At 36.4% G+C, this 17,158-nt stretch overlaps 1 protein-coding gene across 2 annotated transcripts in view; it reads left to right on the forward strand.

The window, feature by feature from the left end:
* The window catches only part of Focad (focadhesin), a 283,866-nt gene that overhangs the window by 51,410 nt on the left and 215,298 nt on the right, over positions 1 to 17,158 (forward strand). For both annotated transcript variants that reach the window (XM_026397575.2, XM_077797050.1), the window contains exon 5: positions 3,269 to 3,373. In XM_026397575.2, the coding sequence (XP_026253360.2) occupies positions 3,269 to 3,373 (105 nt within the window). The remainder of the gene's footprint in view (positions 1 to 3,268; positions 3,374 to 17,158) is intronic.

The raw sequence follows: 17,158 nt of genomic DNA on the forward strand, positions 1-17,158 counted from the left end.
ATACTTCTTCAAACCTGCAGGATACTTCCTCAAACCTGGATTCACCCTTGATCACCTTGAGCAGGGTCATCTTACTAAAGCATACATGCAATGTCCCATCGAATGTCCTCTAAGCAGCATGGGGTACGCTGGCAAGTAGATTTTGATGCGTCATTCCTACTTGGTAATGGCCCTCAGCAGCCTTGGACATTCGCTGTGACATTGCATGTATGTTTGAGAAAGGTGACCCTGCTCAAGGACCAGGGTGGATCCGGGTTTAGGGAGGATCCTACTGGATTAGGGCGGATCCAGGTTTAGGGTGTATCCTGCAGGTTTTAGGGAGTATTCCGCTCCTTGGTTTAGGGCATTCCCGGTTTAGGACAATCTGGGTTTAGGGCGGTTCCAGGTTTAAGGTTATTCCTGCTGGGAATAGGGCGTATCCTGCTGCCTGAGTTCCCGTTGAGTTCTCGTGGAATTCAAAAAGTATTTGGATTCAAAGCCTGGTGGAGTACGTTAATTTGGGGGCAGAATGTGGATTTCCCGAGAACGTGTTTGTAGAGGGCCGGTGTGAGTTCGGGAATAAAGAATTGCTGTTTGAATCTACAAAGCTGTGAGTGGCTCGTGATTCTGTGCCCAGCCAGACTGTGGCATTTGTCTGTTTAATATAGCTACAGGTCTGAGATTTCATGGTATCTTATAATATCTGGGCACCGGCCTGGGTCAGAGACCTAAGACTTGTATTATCCTGAGATACTGAATTTCAAAGGGCAAGATGCAATCCTGAGAACGGGTGAGGAGCTTTAGAAAATTTATATATTTGGAGGAGTTGGGTCCCTTTGAAGCTCTGAGGAGACTATGAGCTCTGCTATCAGTGCCTAAGGCCAGACATTCACACCTAGGGACAGCTTCTTAATAAACTGGTGATAGAGCAGTTATCATTTCCATGTCAAAGGATCACCAGGTGTTTGTAAAGGAAAGTATTGTGAAGAATTATGAAAAATTTGATATAATTCCTCACAGGAAGTGAATAATTTGATATAATTCCTCACAGGAAGTGAGGAATTTGATATAATTCCTTACAGTCCAGGATCCTTAGCTACAGAAAGATTCTGATTCTGTAAACGTGAATGGATATAAAGAATTGCAGAGAAGGATGTGAATGTTGAGATATCTTCTTCCTTAGCTTCAGAATAGGAAGAGACTAGAAACTTAAGAGTTTCAGTTGAGAAGGTACTCAGAAGCATCTCAGCAGTTCCAAAGGAAGAAAACAGGGCCATGTATCTCCCAACCTTCCTAAGACAGTCACAGTTCATTCTAGTTTTTAAAAGATCTCTTCTTTAATTTTTATTGAACCATGGTGATATTAACTATGACTGTTTGAATGTGGCTCCTATCTTACGTAACCAACATAAAAATTATACATAATTTAGTGGCCATTTTGATCAAAGTAACATGGAATTGAAAACACTAAGGTAGGGGATGTGGGCAAAGCTAATCTTTGAGATCACGAACAAGAGAGAATCTTTAAGGGAAAGGTTTTATTCAGTGTTGAGAATTCTTTTCACCAAAGGATGCATACAGGAGAGAAACATACATGTGTGACACTGTCACAAATGATTAATTCAGGAGCCTACACTGCATGGTCATAAGGGGATCCATATGAAAGAGAACATACCATTGTGGAAAATGCTTCAACTGCAAGGAAACCTCAACATTCCCCAAAGAATCTACTTAGGAACTAAACCATATGGACATACACAGCAGTGCGTAGAATGGAAACATAACATGAGCCACAAATGCAAGCCACATATGTAATTGAAAATTTTCTTGTAGCCACATTAAAAAAGTAAAGAGACAGATGATGATAATTTTTAATGCATTTTACATAACCCAACATATCAAACTTTATTTCAGCATGTAATCAACATAAAAATTATACATGATATTTTACATACTTTTCTGTTTTAAGTCTTTTAAATATAGCATAAATTTTCCCAAGTATTAGAGATAGAATTTAGGGTCTAGCACATGCTAAGAATGTGCTTTACCACTGAGTTATATCCCCAGTCCTTTTTTTTTTTTTAAGTTTTATTTTGAGACAGGGTCTTGTTAAATTGTCCAGTTTGCTCTTGAACTGGTGATTCTTCTGCTTTATCCTTCCCAGTATCTGAGATTACAGGCATGTGCAATTGAGCCTGGCAAATCCAGCATGTATTTTACACTTATTGCACATCTCAATTTGAATTAGCCATATTATTGATGCTTAGTAGTCATGTGTGGCTGGCTGGTGTACTCTATTAGACAGTGAGATCTTCTATGTGGTTAAACCTTTTGCCAGTTGGAAAACTTTAAATGCCATAAAAAAATTCATTCAGTGATATCTCACATAAATGCCCTAAATTATATCTAATTAAGTCAAATTCTTGTCCTAATGCCCAAAGAAAGTTAATAACGATTTGCATACTACTCCACTCTAAATAGTAAGTTGACATAATAATACATTTAAGGACTAAAGAGAGTGCTTAGTTTACAGTAGATGCTGAACAACTATTAACAACCATAATAAAAAAATAGTTTTTTTTTAAAAACACATACTCTTCTTTTTTAATATATATTTGTATGATTTCTTTCTACTTCCCAAGGGAGATCTGCATTTAAAAAGAGCAGGCTATTTTTTCTTTTTGATATATTCTCCTTCAACCACTTACAGAAAATAAGGAAAACAAATCAGTGTTATTCTCCCTTCCATTAATTCTCTTTTAATGGGAGTTATTTACTCTGGTTCCCTAGCCTACTTTTTTGGGTACTTGATCCATTTCATATGACTGGTTACTTTTCATGGTCTGCTAATATTTATAAATGAAAGACTTGATAATTTGTCATGAGTAACTGATGTGGACACTTCTGAAATTATGTGGAGGTAATGTTTGTCTTTTTCCTCATTGGTTTTTCCCCAAGAGAGTGTAGGGGATGATTGCTAGTTAGGTGGTTGAATTCTTTAGCTACTTGTCTCCTCCCTTAAATGTGTTGGATAGGTCTTTGCTGTGCTGCAGAATGAGCTGGATGCCTGTGGTGGCTACTGTTCAATGTGGGTGGCAAATATTCAGTTACTTAATAACGGTAGGATTGGACTGGGGTATAGCTCAGTGATGGAACACTTGCCTAGCATGTGTAAGGCCCTGAATTCAAACCCCAGTACCAACAAAACACACACATACACAAGCAGGATAAAGCATCTGTTTAGCATATGCACTTTATAATATTTAACATGTTATTATGTTACTTACAGGAATACACATGGCCTGATAAAATCCATTATGAAATTATTACAAATGCAAGCTTTAAAGGAAGGACAAGGTGGAGAGAAGAATATTCAGGATATATACACTATTAGGTAAGCCTTTTCTTCTGTCTTTCTAAAAAGAAAACAAAAAGTGAATTGTTAATTGAGTTATGGATTGTGACAGGACAACCCATTAAGAGTTCGTTATTTAATTCAGCAGGATGTATGCACAGTGATTGTGGGTCTTCATTCTCAGAAGCTAGTGTTTCAAAAACTCAGAGGAATGAGATGGAGGTGACAACAGCTGGGTATCACCAATGTGGCTTTCAGAGTTGCTTTCTTGGAAGTTAAATCTGTTACCCAAAATTCAGGTCATTCTTTTTTGCTTTAGGAAATGTAATTATCTCCCAATTACCATGAAAATTGAAGAGGTCATGGAGCAGATATTCTTAAAGTAGGAGGAGTTTAGGTTAGGCAGGATGGTGAGCTTCCTCACTATAAAAAGTAATGGAACACTATGGTTTGCAAGTATTATTACTGAGGCCAAGGTGAATAATTAGGAGCATTGGTTTACCTTTTCTTTGTCATCTAAGAGTGTAATAAAGTAAAATTTTCTTTAAAAAATAAAATACAGCAATAAATTAGTAAAATGCATTGAATTTTTATAAGGGAGTTACGGACAAGGAGGGCATCATACTCACCTGAATGATGATTTTACTTGGGAGTGTCAGAAAGCTGTTTCTTAAGAGAAGTGCTCTCAGTTTGCACAGGGCCTAGAGATGCACCTAACCAGTTTATGTGCCCTAGGAACTCTGTTTAGTTATGCATCTAGACTGTGCCTGTAAAGGATTGAGAATACGGGACCATAAGCAAGGCACTGGCTTATGGAGCAGGGAGAGATGCCTTACATGGGCTATGGTGATCCAACAGGGAGAATAAATTAGGTCCTCATGAGCCATCATTGGCTTCATCTTATTACACATGTAGTTTGAGAATTTACTACCACAGGTGTTAGAAGCTGAATCTCCAATGTAGTATGGTGCATATTCCTTACCTGTATTTATAGTGCTTTCCTTTTGATAATGAGAAAACAGTATCTTCTATATTACCATGCTCTTTCCTATAGTTTTAGTGCTGCTTATGATCTTTTTTTTAATAAGTATATTATTGAGAGTTTCTTAAGGCTTTTAAAAAATAAAGTCAGATTCACATTTTATATATTTTTTTCTTAGCATGTTTTTGAGTGTCTTCAAACATACAGAAAACTTGGAAGAATAGGGTACACTGAATTCACTGATTTATTTTTAAATAGGGAGAGCAAAGGAAAATTACTTATTTGAAAATACTGTAGAAATTTGTGATGCATAGGGTACAGTTTTCCAAATTGACAAATATGATTTTCTTCCTTTCTTCTCTTCCTCCTTCCTTCCTTCACTTGTCTTTATTTCTTCTTCTTCTTCCTTCTCCTCCTTTTCTTCCTCTTCCTCTTTTTCTTCTTCCATAGTAGTGTTCTTTGTAATGCAAGTTTTTAGTTTCAGGTTTCTTCTTCTTCTATTGCCTTGACTATGATACTGAAGAGATGACAAGATCTTAATATTTCTGGAGAGACAGGGTAGAAAATAATTCCATTTCATTGTTGTTCATTGAGGATTATTTATTTATTTAAATAGACAAGTTATTAAGTTTCTTAGTTTAATGTTTGTGTAACAGTTTCATTGAAATAAAAACCACATACCATACAACTGACCCATTTAAAGTATACACTTCAGTGGGTTTTTGTATAGTCAGAGAATTATACAACTATCACCATAATCAATTTTAGAACATTTTAATCATCCCTCAAAGAAATTCCTCACCCATTAACAGTTACTCCATACTCCCACTCAGTAGGGTATTTTATCCTTTGGTTCTCAACAGTCCTGTTCATTAGAACCACTTGGATGTTCTTAAAAACATGGAAGCAATCAAATGTCCCCTACCAACTGAATCAGAATCTTTGCTGGGAGGCCCAGTATTTTTTAAAGGATCCCTGGTGACTCTGATTCATTCAGTACAAGATGGTGGTCAGCTGTTTTTTAATGTGCATACTTATCTATGGGGATCTTGTTGAACTGCAGATCCTCTTTCCATAGGTGGAGGATGGGCCCAGGGTGCCTGTCTAACAAGCTCCAGGTGATGCTGATGCTGCTGTTATCCCACCACACAATAAGTAGCAGAGCCACAGAAGCAGCAGCAGTAACTGGGAGCTTGTTAGGAAGATGGTGTCTCTAACTCCATCCATGTTGCCTGAGTCAGCCTGTGTTTTAGAAAGATTTTCCAGGTAATTCTGTAGTGTTTAAGAAGCACTGGTTTAGTTGATGGTAAAAAGAACTTTTCTTTCATACAGAAGAATCAAGGTTATTCCCATTTTCATAGGGCTCACTGTGTGTACTTGCTGGGCCTTCAGTCATCTGTAGTGTTTTATCTGTTTTGTTTATAATTCATTTTCTCTTATATTGGTTCTTCTAATTGCAGTCTGTTTTTGTTTTGTTTGTTTATTTTTTGGCATGATACAGGGATTGAACCCAAGGGTACTCTACCACTGAGCTATATCCCCATCCCTTTTTGAGACAGGGTCCTGCTAAGTTGCAGAGACTGACCTCAAACTTGTAACCCTCCTGCCTTAGCCTCCTGAGGAGCTGGGATCATAGATGTGCACCACAACATCCTATGAGCACTGTCTTTAAAAGACATTAGGTATAAGGTGTGGATAAGGGAGCCTAGTTTGAGAAGCTGAGGAGAATTGGATGAGTAAGGTTTGTCTTTAAATAGGTGGCACATTGAAAAGTCCAGGGTCAGTCACCCGAGTTGGCATAATCCGATAACATTTATGGAGGGCCCTTATGTGAATGGCTCTTTGGCACTATAAATCAGTAGAGTGTAATTGAGTGTATAAGAGCCTTAAGTTCCTCTAGGGGAGATGTGGATGGCAAAAACAGAGAAGAGGTGAACCTGAAGAGCAGATTCCCCTCAAGAGAGCTGTATTACCTGAGTCGAGCATGAAATCGTCATGCTATTTTAGAGCCGCCTTTGCCACGTGTTGGTTGGCAACATCATCCAACCTTGGAGAGGCAACCGGCAAGCTGTGTGTGCAAGGATAGAGAGGATACAGGGAGCTTAAAACTCCGCTAAGAGGTATCCTCTGGTTATGCTGTAGGATTCGTTTACAACAGAAGCATGACAAATAACTGTCAGCTTTTTGAATATGAAACCAATCTGTGTTTTTATGGTTTTAAGGATTTTGCTCATATACAGTTGGGGGTCTAAGTTTGTTCTTTTTTGTCATAATGACTGATTAATATGAATCATACTAAAAACAGAATACTTAGTTCTTTTAAATGGTTATGTATTGAATTGCATAAGTTGTGCCAGAGTGAGAGTGGAGAGAGAATATATGAGGACCACGAAGGTTAGCCAGTGGTTTCTCTTGGCTGCTGTGAATTTCCTGAAGGAGCCCTAGAGAGGGTGTTCCTTTTGTTGTGCTTAGAACTTAATGGTTTTCAAAGTTCTCATGCATAAAAACCACCTGGGGAGCTTGTTAAAAGGATAGTTTCTTAGTGTGGCTTACCAGAGTGTCTAATTCCTTCAGTAGTTTTGTGTGAGACTTGAGGATTGGCAGGTTTATCCAGTTGCTCAGAGATATGGATGCAGGTAATTTGTGGATCACACTTGAGAAAAATTTCTTTAGCCCCCGAGGGCTTGGTGGCACCACATGTGAGTTGCAGGAATACTGTGAGGTAGACTGGATTGGGTCTTGAGCGGCTTAGTCATATTTCCTCTCTTCTATTCCCTGTTTATTTGAGAGGCAAGAAGTCTGTATGTTCCATAAAAACCAAGGCACCAAGTTTGTTTTCCATGTCAGCCATGCACAGTGGAGAAGCCAGGGCCAGCACCAGAGGACAACTCTAAAAGAAAATGAGTCCAAAGAGAGCAAACCAACTGTGGATGCAAGAGAAAGAATGTAAGGGATCACTGATTGGTTTAATGAAATAATTCCATGGCCCCAACACATGTTAGTATTCCTCATGGTCAGATGGTGAGTGGGTGGTTGTAGGATCAGGAGGGGAAGAATCCTGAACATACATTTAGAAGCTGCCATAATGTTCAGTGTCTTCTGAACTTGTCCTGAGTTTTGGATATGTCAGGACCATGGCCTGACATCTACATTATGACAAGACATTTGGGATGCCTTTGATCTACTGACTGTGCTTTGAGAAAGATTAGATTTGAGTGTGTATAACTAATATAGTTCATATTGCTTAACCCGATCCTCCTTCTAGGCAGCCCTTATGGTTTCAAAAAGATTAGTTGGAAGTTTTAAATGGGTCTGCATGTGCCAGTGCATTTAAGGATGGGGGTAATTGAAAGAACAATGTAGTACATCTGGTTACTGTGATTAACTGAAGAACATTAGCTAAGTGTAAAAGTCTGAACTCATTTTTCTGTAACACACCTGTATTTAGTTATTTAAACATTTTTCTAATAATGAATCATATAGATAGTGGGCAGAAAGAATCTAAATTTGGCTAGTATTTTGGTTGCAAGGATGAATAGCTAAGTTTTTGTGGTTTTTAGGTTATTGGAGGCTAATTTTCTCATGAGCTTTGTAATATGCCATTTCCGTCCCCCCACCCCCCAATATTTTATCTGTGCTTTTGATTTAATTTTCCTCTGCATATTCATATTATGGCAATCTCTTTAAAATCTCTCTTCTCTCAGCTAAAGTGAGGAAATAGCTGTGAATTCATGAGCAGTAACTGCTTGTTCCAGAATTTGTGCATCATTCTGATGTGCCAGACAGTGGCTGACATGCACAAATATCACATGTTAAGAATCTTATTTGTGGGAAGATTTGGTCTGATCAGCATCAAGCTGTACTTTCTGAAATAAGGGAATATTAAACGATTTGGCAGATGGCATGCTCTGAAGTGGGCGATTAGGCTAATAGTAATGGATCGTTGTACCCTGAGTAGATTAAAGTTATGGGTTCTGTATGTGTATTTGTTCATCTATTTGTGTAGTTCATTTGGATGGAGAGTTAATTTTAAGAATTTTTTTTTCTTTTTTTTTATTATTGGTCTTTCAAAATATTACATAGTTCTTAATACATCATATTACATGGTATAATTTTAAGAATTTAAAGAGGTGTGTCCCAAAGGCTGAGATACTTTGTAATTCATATTGATTCTTTTGACTTGGCATTGAAGGGAAATTCAAATAAAAAAAGATGAGAGAAAAATCCCAGATAAATACTGATGTAAGTGCACAAAGGCCAGTTTGTGGTTGTGGGTAAAAGAGCCCTATTTTAAAGTTTGCTAACTGGCTCTTTCAACACATTAAGCCATTTTTGCATTTTCTTTTCTTATCTGTCTCCAAGGATGACATGGAGCCAGCCACATGAAGAACACAGGAAGAGTGTTTTCTCTAGTGCCTGCACGTTGCAGTGAGAAGGAGCTTGGCACATTAGAGGGACTTGAAGAAGGCAAAGGAGGGGGAGGCTAGGATAGAGGCACAGGAGAGGTGGCCTAGGCTAGACTCTGCAAGGCCTTGGCATAGGCTTAGTTTTATTTAAAGAGTAGTGGCAAGTCATTGGAGACTTTTCTTTTCAACTTAATATTTTGAAATAATTTTAAAGTTGCAGAATAGATTGAGGAATAGTACAAAAACTTCCACATACCAGTTATCCAGATTCATTAGTGTCTTTACATCTTGCCATGTCTGCTTTATCATATTCTAGTTTAGTCAAATGTCTCAGTAATGTCCTTTTATGACATTTTGTTTTCCCCCTTTTAATGAATAGGATCTAGTTTACTTTCATTTATCTATCTATCTTTCTTTCTTTCTTTCTTTCTTTCTTTCTTTCTTTCTTTCTTTCTATCTATCTATCTATCTATTTTTTTATTGTGGTGCTGGGGATTGAACCCAGGACCTTTTGCACAAGAGGTAAATGCTATACTGAGCTACACCTCCAGGCCAAGGGTTTATATTAAAATTACATGTTGATTTTAGTTGTCATATTTTTAGTCATTTAAAATACACTTTCTCATACTGTCTTTCATGGCATTGGTATTTTTTCACATTTTTGAATACCGTATAAATGATGCTGTTTCCTCTGAGGATGTCACATCTGGAGGAACTGATGTCCATCTTGTCCCTTACTGTGATTTTAATTTTAATCACTGAGTCAGTGTATTGTCTGGTTTCTCCAGTGTGTGGATATCATTTTTCTGTTGTAGCTAATAAGCAATCTTTGGGGAAGACACTTTGAGACCTTGTACCTGCTTTTCATTAAGCTCACCATCCCTGAACCATTTTCACTGTGATGACTACAATATGGTGATTTCCTAGCTCCATCATTTCCTTTACATTTATTAGTGGCAAAGAACATAGCTTAATTGTCATTTCCATATCTAAAATGTATCTATCAAGGAGTATGAGAGAATCGATTCTGATTTGAAACTATTTTCTTTCAATGGGAAATCCCAAGCTTATTCCTTTATTATATTGGCAAGGTACTTATACTTTCCATGATATATGACCTTCTAAAATTGAAAAAAAGGTTAATAATTTATGTAGCTGAGTTTGGAATCTTTATTGAGGGGGCACTGGGGATTGAACTTGGGGGCACTCAATCGCTGAGCCACATCCCCAGCCCTTTTATGTATTTTATTTAGAGATGGTGTCTCACCAAGTTGCTTAGGGCCTTGCTAAGTTGCTGAGGCTGGCTTTGAGCTCATGAGTCTCCTGCCTTAGCCTCCTGAGCTGCTGGGATTATAATTAAACATTGTCACTGTACCTGGTAGAGTTTAGAATTTTTAATGCCTTTTTTATTGAGGCATAATTTATGTACCATAAAATTCATTCCTTTCAAGTGTGCAAGTGAGTATACTGCATTCACAAAGATAGTTTGTTCACATTTAATTCCAAATGTTTTCATTACCCTCCAAAGGATTTCCTTATACATTATCGTTTCCTAATACCCAAATCCTAGAAAATGCTATGTGTATCTCTGGATTTGTGTATTCTGGACATTTCATATAATTGGAATCATGTGATATCTTCATCTGGCTTCTTTCACTTAACTTTAGTATTTTCAAGGTTTCATCCATGTTGTAGCATGTACCAGTACTTCATTTCCTTTTTATCCATTGCATTGATACACCACATTTTATTTGTTCTGGAATTTTTTTCAATGTTTACTTAAGATAAATGAATTTTTAGTGTTTTTGGGCCTTTACGTTTCTTCTGAAGGGAAACTCCTTTTTGGAACTTTCTAAAAATAAACCTTAGTCTTTAATAAAAATATTGGGTTTCATTTCTACATTGTTATATATTAGTCAATATTACTTAGGTTGTGGAGAATCTGCTTTTAAAAAAATTGGACATTAGTTGTTATCATGTGATTTTGTTGTCAAAATGAGCATTTTTTTGGAGGGTGTTTTTTGTTATTTCAATAATTGAATATATTATCTAAAAGGGCCCCTTGAGGTGTAGTTGTTGGTTTTACTCAGCATAAAGTATACCCGGCACCCTTATTAAATCACTTGTACTACACTCTTGAGTTGCCATACATTATTGGAACAAGTGGAATACATTACTATATTTTGGTCAAGTTTAAAAAACTTAAATATTAGATTGGGGTTGTAACTCAGTGGTGGAGCGCTTCCTTACACAGGAGAGGCAGTGGGTTCAATCCTCAACACCTCATAAAAATCAATAAAATAAAGATGTTGTGTAGATCTACAACTAAAAAAAAACTTAAATATTTAGGGATCCACCATTTCTGGGAGGAACACATGGTGTCATCTTTTTTTTTTTTAATTGGGGGAAATGGTGTTTCAGTTTTTTTTTTTTTTTTTTAAGTAGGAATTTATCAAAGGCAGAGTATAGCACTTCACTGGATGTACCTGGCAGTTTGTTGGTACTTGTCTTTTTTCCCCCCACTTGTGTGGGTAGGAGTAGTCAGGAGTATTTTGAGATTCTCTTTAGAGTTTTAAACTTTCCTAGACATTGTGCCAACATACATGTGGTCAAATTTTTGCCTAACATTTCAAAGGGATTATGGAAATATTTATATAAAAATCAGGAGAAGGAAGATGAGAAAGAATGGAGTATCAGTGTCAAATCTGCCCCCGAAAAGGCCCAGCAGAGCTCAGGATAGAAAGGAAGCTAGGGCAGTAATTAGGCAAGCAGAGTCGGTGATACTTTCCAAGACCATCTGGCTCTTTGCAGTCCGATTTTTTTTTTTTTTCTGTGACTGCATGCTTTGCTTCTGTTTTCTTTTTTGTCTCCCCTCTGCCACCCAGAAAAATCTTTGTTCACAATTTATGGTTCTAATCACCTGGGATTTGCACCTGGGATTTATAATTGTATCTGAAAAATAAGCTGCACATGTTATACAATCTTCTAGCTAGCACTAGCCACCAGCAAAGGCTTAATAAGTTCTTTTAAGTGTAGATGTTTAATTATAAAAATTGGTATGACAATCTGATGACTGTCTTTAAGACCACAAAAATGTTATAATTTTGGCCTGCTTGTCTCTAGTTTCTTTTTCTTGTGATCATGGCACATATCTTAATGAAAGAGAGGTTTTGGATCTCTAAGTACTTCTATGTTTCCCCAGTCATTACCTTGTTTCTAAAATAGTTCAGACTTCTAACACTGGCAGGCACCTTTGCATTAAAGTTCCAAACCTCAAAATAGGGGTCCTGGGAAAGGTTCAGTGTAAGGGTAGAAGCATTGTAATGAAGTATGTTTGTAAAGAAATCTTACATGCTCCCAGTGTGTCTTATAGACCTAAAGAAAAAAAAATGTGATCATTCAAAAATGGTAGAAATTAAAATTACCTTTGTCTAAGTCCTTTTCTTGCGAGCTTATGTAGAAAGTATAAAAAAATCCATTTGCTTTAAAATTTTGCTACAAATGACAATTCATGATCACTTTTTTTTTTGGATCCATGTTTTCCTTTTTATAGTAATAGTCACAGGGGAATCTTCATAATGCTGTTTTATTCATCTTTCAACTTATCTGCAGAGTTTTTTTTCTTTCTTTTTTAGTCAACTTCGAAGGTTAGGGATGTACCTCAGTGGTAAAGCATTTGCCTAGCATGTGTGGAGCTCTGGGTTCAATCCCCAGTTCGACCACCAAAAAAAAAAAAAAAGGCTTTAGCTTCTAACCAGCACTTTCAAATCAAAATTCTGAGCAGGTAGAGAGATGCTTTTAAAATGCATATTTGATGTAGTGAGTGCCATGCTATGCTTCTGAAAGCACCAGGGTCACAGCTGCATACATGAAAATGCATGGTGACTGCAGGCATTGTTTCCTCACACAGAAAGGCAATCTGTGCCTGTCACTGAATTTATGATGTAAATCAAATCACAGCTTCCCTATATTCAGAAATGTAGCAAAAAGGTTGAGGTGACCTAAAGGTTACAAATAACTTTTGCTTTCTGATTTACCTACCGCAAGACTAATTTTTTTTATCCCCTCATGTCTATTAAGATTGATTGATGTGTTTATTCTTGGAAAGGTGAATCCAGTTGCATACCTTATTTTATCATTGCCTCTGTGTTGGTCTAGTGGAACCATACATATAGCATTTGTTCCTTCCTGATTAATCTGATAAGATGCCAGCACTGCAATATTAGTAAATGGCGGGAATACTGAAGTATTAGGTACCAGCCCTGCATGCTTCATCTCTGCCCCCGCACCTCATCAATGTCCATTTTGGGGCAATGCATTAGAGGTATTATGATAAGCTGGTTTTATGATCCAGTTTATTTTGCTGTTTGCTACTACATGAATGAATCAGTTTGAGTTTTAAAAGATGGTTTGGGGAATGTGTATGGGGTGTAAGTGAGATAATTACATTAATTATAGATCTGCTTTTGGCATCAAAAGGGAAAGAAAAAGATTAAGATGACAGACCTGCCTTTCAAATTGCATGGACTCTAGTTTAAGGTACAAATCTACCCTTATGATATCATACTAGTATATATATTTGCTAGGCATTATGTTTTATGCTGTATTTAAAGTGGCATTTAAAACATTTGCAAATTACAAAATGGGAAAGTGCCAAGGAATGTTCAACAAATTGGTTCACCTAGGGTAGGAAAAAATTTTAAAAGCACAGTAGAGAACACAGACACTATAGAGGCCAATGGAGGGTGACCTGGTTTCCTGGTTTATGTTGATTTAATTTTTAGAAACAATATTACTTCTTCTAAGGAGAAAGCAGAATTTATTGACTATCTCAAGAGTTAGGAAAATCTGACTTAAAAATTTCTGTGGGCTCCTTCTGGACACTGCACTTCTCTCTGAAATTAAAAAAAAAAAGGATGATTTCTCTCTCTGAGATAAAGATAGGGGACTTCTCTTTGGAGGCCTTAGATTTTAGTGGACATTGGTCTTAAAATCACTTAGGCTTGACATAGAATTACTAGTAGTTGAGAACCATTTTCATTGCTTTCTGGTTTGGTGGGGTTTGGTTATACCTATAGTTTCAAGCTTACTAAGGTTAGGGCTTTCATGATGGCCTGGATTATATAACTTTAGCTCTGTTCGGTACTTAGTCTGATCTTCTGATTTTACAGATAAAGAAACTGACCAAGAGAGGTTAATTCTCTTGCCTGAGATTTCATAATTTGTTTCAGAACCAGGATGTAATTTTGGAAATTTTGCTGCTTAATTCTATGCTATCTCCCACTATTTCATCCTACCTTTCCACTTTGTTTCATTTGGGATACGAAAATGGTTGCATAAGTGTAAATGATTCTAATGATGCTTTGTAGGCACTACTTATATAAAGTAGTGATGATGATGTGATGTGGTGTGTGTGTGTGTGTGTGTGTGTGTGTTTTAAACTTGTATAGCTTAGTGGCTGCCACTGTTAGTGGTCAGGATGATTGTATGGTTGTCACATACAACATTATTTGAATTAAGGGTTGTGGCCAACTGACTATAACTTGAATACCAGTTTTGGGGATAATTGAATTTTGAGGCATAATCCAAGTTTTGTTTTGATGTTGGTTTTTGGTACCACATTTTCTCTTTTTCATCAATAGTGCTTCCAATTTAAAATTGTTGACTTCTTTATTTTTTTTCTAGTTTTTTTAAATGTAAATTTATTTATATGACAGCAGAATGCATTACAATTCTTATGAAAAATTGTGCTCTATATATGTAATATCTCTGGTTGTATATACATAGTATATTCACACAAATTCATGTCTTCATACATGTACTTTGGATAGTAATGATCATCACATTCCACCATTATTAATTACCCCATGCCCCCTCCCCTCCCCTCCAACCCCTCTGCCCTATCTAGAGTTTGTCTTTTCTTCCCATGCTCCCTCTCCCGATCCCACTGTGAATCAGCCTCCTTATATCAAAGAAAACATTCAGCATTTGGTTTTTTGGAATTGGCTAACTTCACTTAGCATTATATTCTCTAACTCCATCCATTTACCTGCAAATGCCATGATTTTATTCTCTTTTATTTGCTGAGTAATATTGAAGGATTCTAGTTTTTAAGAAATAACTTTACAATTACCCAAGGTATCTATGTTCACTATAGGAAAAAAATAGGCAAAAATGTCCACATTATTTTAATGTATTCTCCCAACTTCTCTTTTTTCCTCTGACCCATTTCCAATATACTTCCTACTTCTGGGTGTGTGTAGTTTCTTATTCAATCCTCCTTACAGGAACACACAGTAGGATAATGTTCTATTTTCAATAACCGTGCAAAATGTTTACAGTCTGTGGCTTTTTCTGGACAATCAATTAGTGTTGACTTCTTTAAATATGGATCCTTTCATTTTACCTTGCCCCTTTTCAGTCGACAGTATTTGAAAGAAGAGAAATGGGTAACAAGTTGTGAGTGAGAAGAAGTATGAAAAGAAAAATCTTGAATAATCCATAAATTTAATATCAATCTTTGGTTACATCAAAAGTGAACTATATTTAGCTGTATGAAATTTTTAGAAAGTTTTTTTTTTTTAGTTGTAGATTGGCACAATACCTTTATTTTGTTTATTTTTTTATGTGGTGCTGAAGATTGAACCCAGTGCCTCACACATGCTAGGCAAGCACTCTACCACTGAGCTCCAGCCCCAGCTGTATGACGTTTTAAATGCACTATTTATAATACCTTAAATAGGAAAATAAGTTCATTTTTTATACCAGATTTTCATATCAAATTAACATGTATATAACTTAATGTTGTTTATTGTAGGACAGGATTCTTTATTTTGCAAAGGAATGATTTTACATTTGCTTTCCATTTTAAGTCCTCTAGTATCTAATGTATTGTATTTCTCTTGTGTACCTAATATTATTTTTGGAAACTGTATATCCACGAGAAAATTAAAAATTTGAGCATGATTGACTAATGATTTTTTGGTTCAGTATAAGGCAGGATGAAGTTAGAATCAATCCTTTTGAATAACTCAGGGATGATACTTGCTTTATTTGGTTTGGGGCCCCACAGTATTTGTTATTTACTTAGAGCAGTGGTTCTGAGCCAGGGGACATTGGTCATGTCAGAAGATATTTTGATGGTCATGAGCAGAGAGAGTGTTACCAGCATCTAGTGATAGGAAGGGGCCAGTGATGCTGCTATAAACATCATCTAGTATGTAGGACAACCCTCACAATAAAGAATTAATGGTCTGGGGTTGTAACTTGGCAATGGAGCACTTGCCTGGCATGTATGAGGCACTGGGTTCCATCCTCAGCACCACATTAAAATAAATAAATGCATTGTGTCCATTTATAACTTAAAAAAAAAGAATTATCTAGCCTAAATGTCTGTAGTTCTAATTTGAGAAACTCTCATGCATGGCAGTTCAATTTATTGACTTAAACATACCTATTCCACTACTTAAGCATATATTCTATAACATTCACCTACCAATTTGATGATTCAAAAAGGAGAATTTTGCTCTGTTCATTATGCTTAAAGTATTAATAAAATTTTGGCATTTAAAATTGATTTTAGATTAGTTGTGTTCAGTTGAAATAGTACAATATTTATAATCAAGGGCTAGTCAATAAGAAGAATCTATGTTCTCACTTTGTAATTCCCTTCCCTCAAGATTTTCTGCTTCTTGGAATCAATATTGTATATTATTCCCTATAGCAGTGCCACTTATATTGGACATAATCAATTATCTGTGTAACTTAATTATCCAGAGGTCTAAGTCAGTGATTACTGGATAGTTTTCATCCTACTATATTCTACTTGATCTCATTTTTAGAGTTTGAATCTGAGATATTAAGTGAAATCTGCTGAATCCAATACCTGGCAAAATAGGACAACCCTCATAATAAAGAATTATTGGTCTGGGATTGTAGCTTAGTGATAGAGTGCTTACCTGGCATGTATGAGGCACTAGGTTCCATCCTCAGTTTCATGCAACAAATCTAGAGTGGCTCCCTTGATCTGAGTGGAGTAGAAACCACATCATATTAGAATAGATTGCCATAGATGCATTATTTCTAATCCTACTTTAAAATTAGTCTTTTACTTCTGTTGACCTGATTTGATTTGGATAAAGATGTGTATTTTTTTAAATATTTAATTTTTAGTTGTAGTTGGACACAATACCTTTATTTTATTTATTTTTATGTGGTGATGAGGATTGAACACAGTGCCTCCCGCATGTGATAAGTCAAGTGCTCCACCTATGGAGCCTCAATCCCAGCCCACTCAATGAACTTTCTATCTAAGGAGTTCATCTGCTATTATATACCTGAGTAACTTTTAGGATTATAATATTTATTAATATCTGTGGCAACTAGAATGGGAGCAATTTCTAGATAGGTTTAATTTCCAAAGGATTCGGGATTTAG

The sequence above is a fragment of the Urocitellus parryii genome, chromosome 4 (assembly GCF_045843805.1).
Source record: "Urocitellus parryii isolate mUroPar1 chromosome 4, mUroPar1.hap1, whole genome shotgun sequence".
NCBI lineage: Eukaryota > Metazoa > Chordata > Mammalia > Rodentia > Sciuridae > Urocitellus > Urocitellus parryii.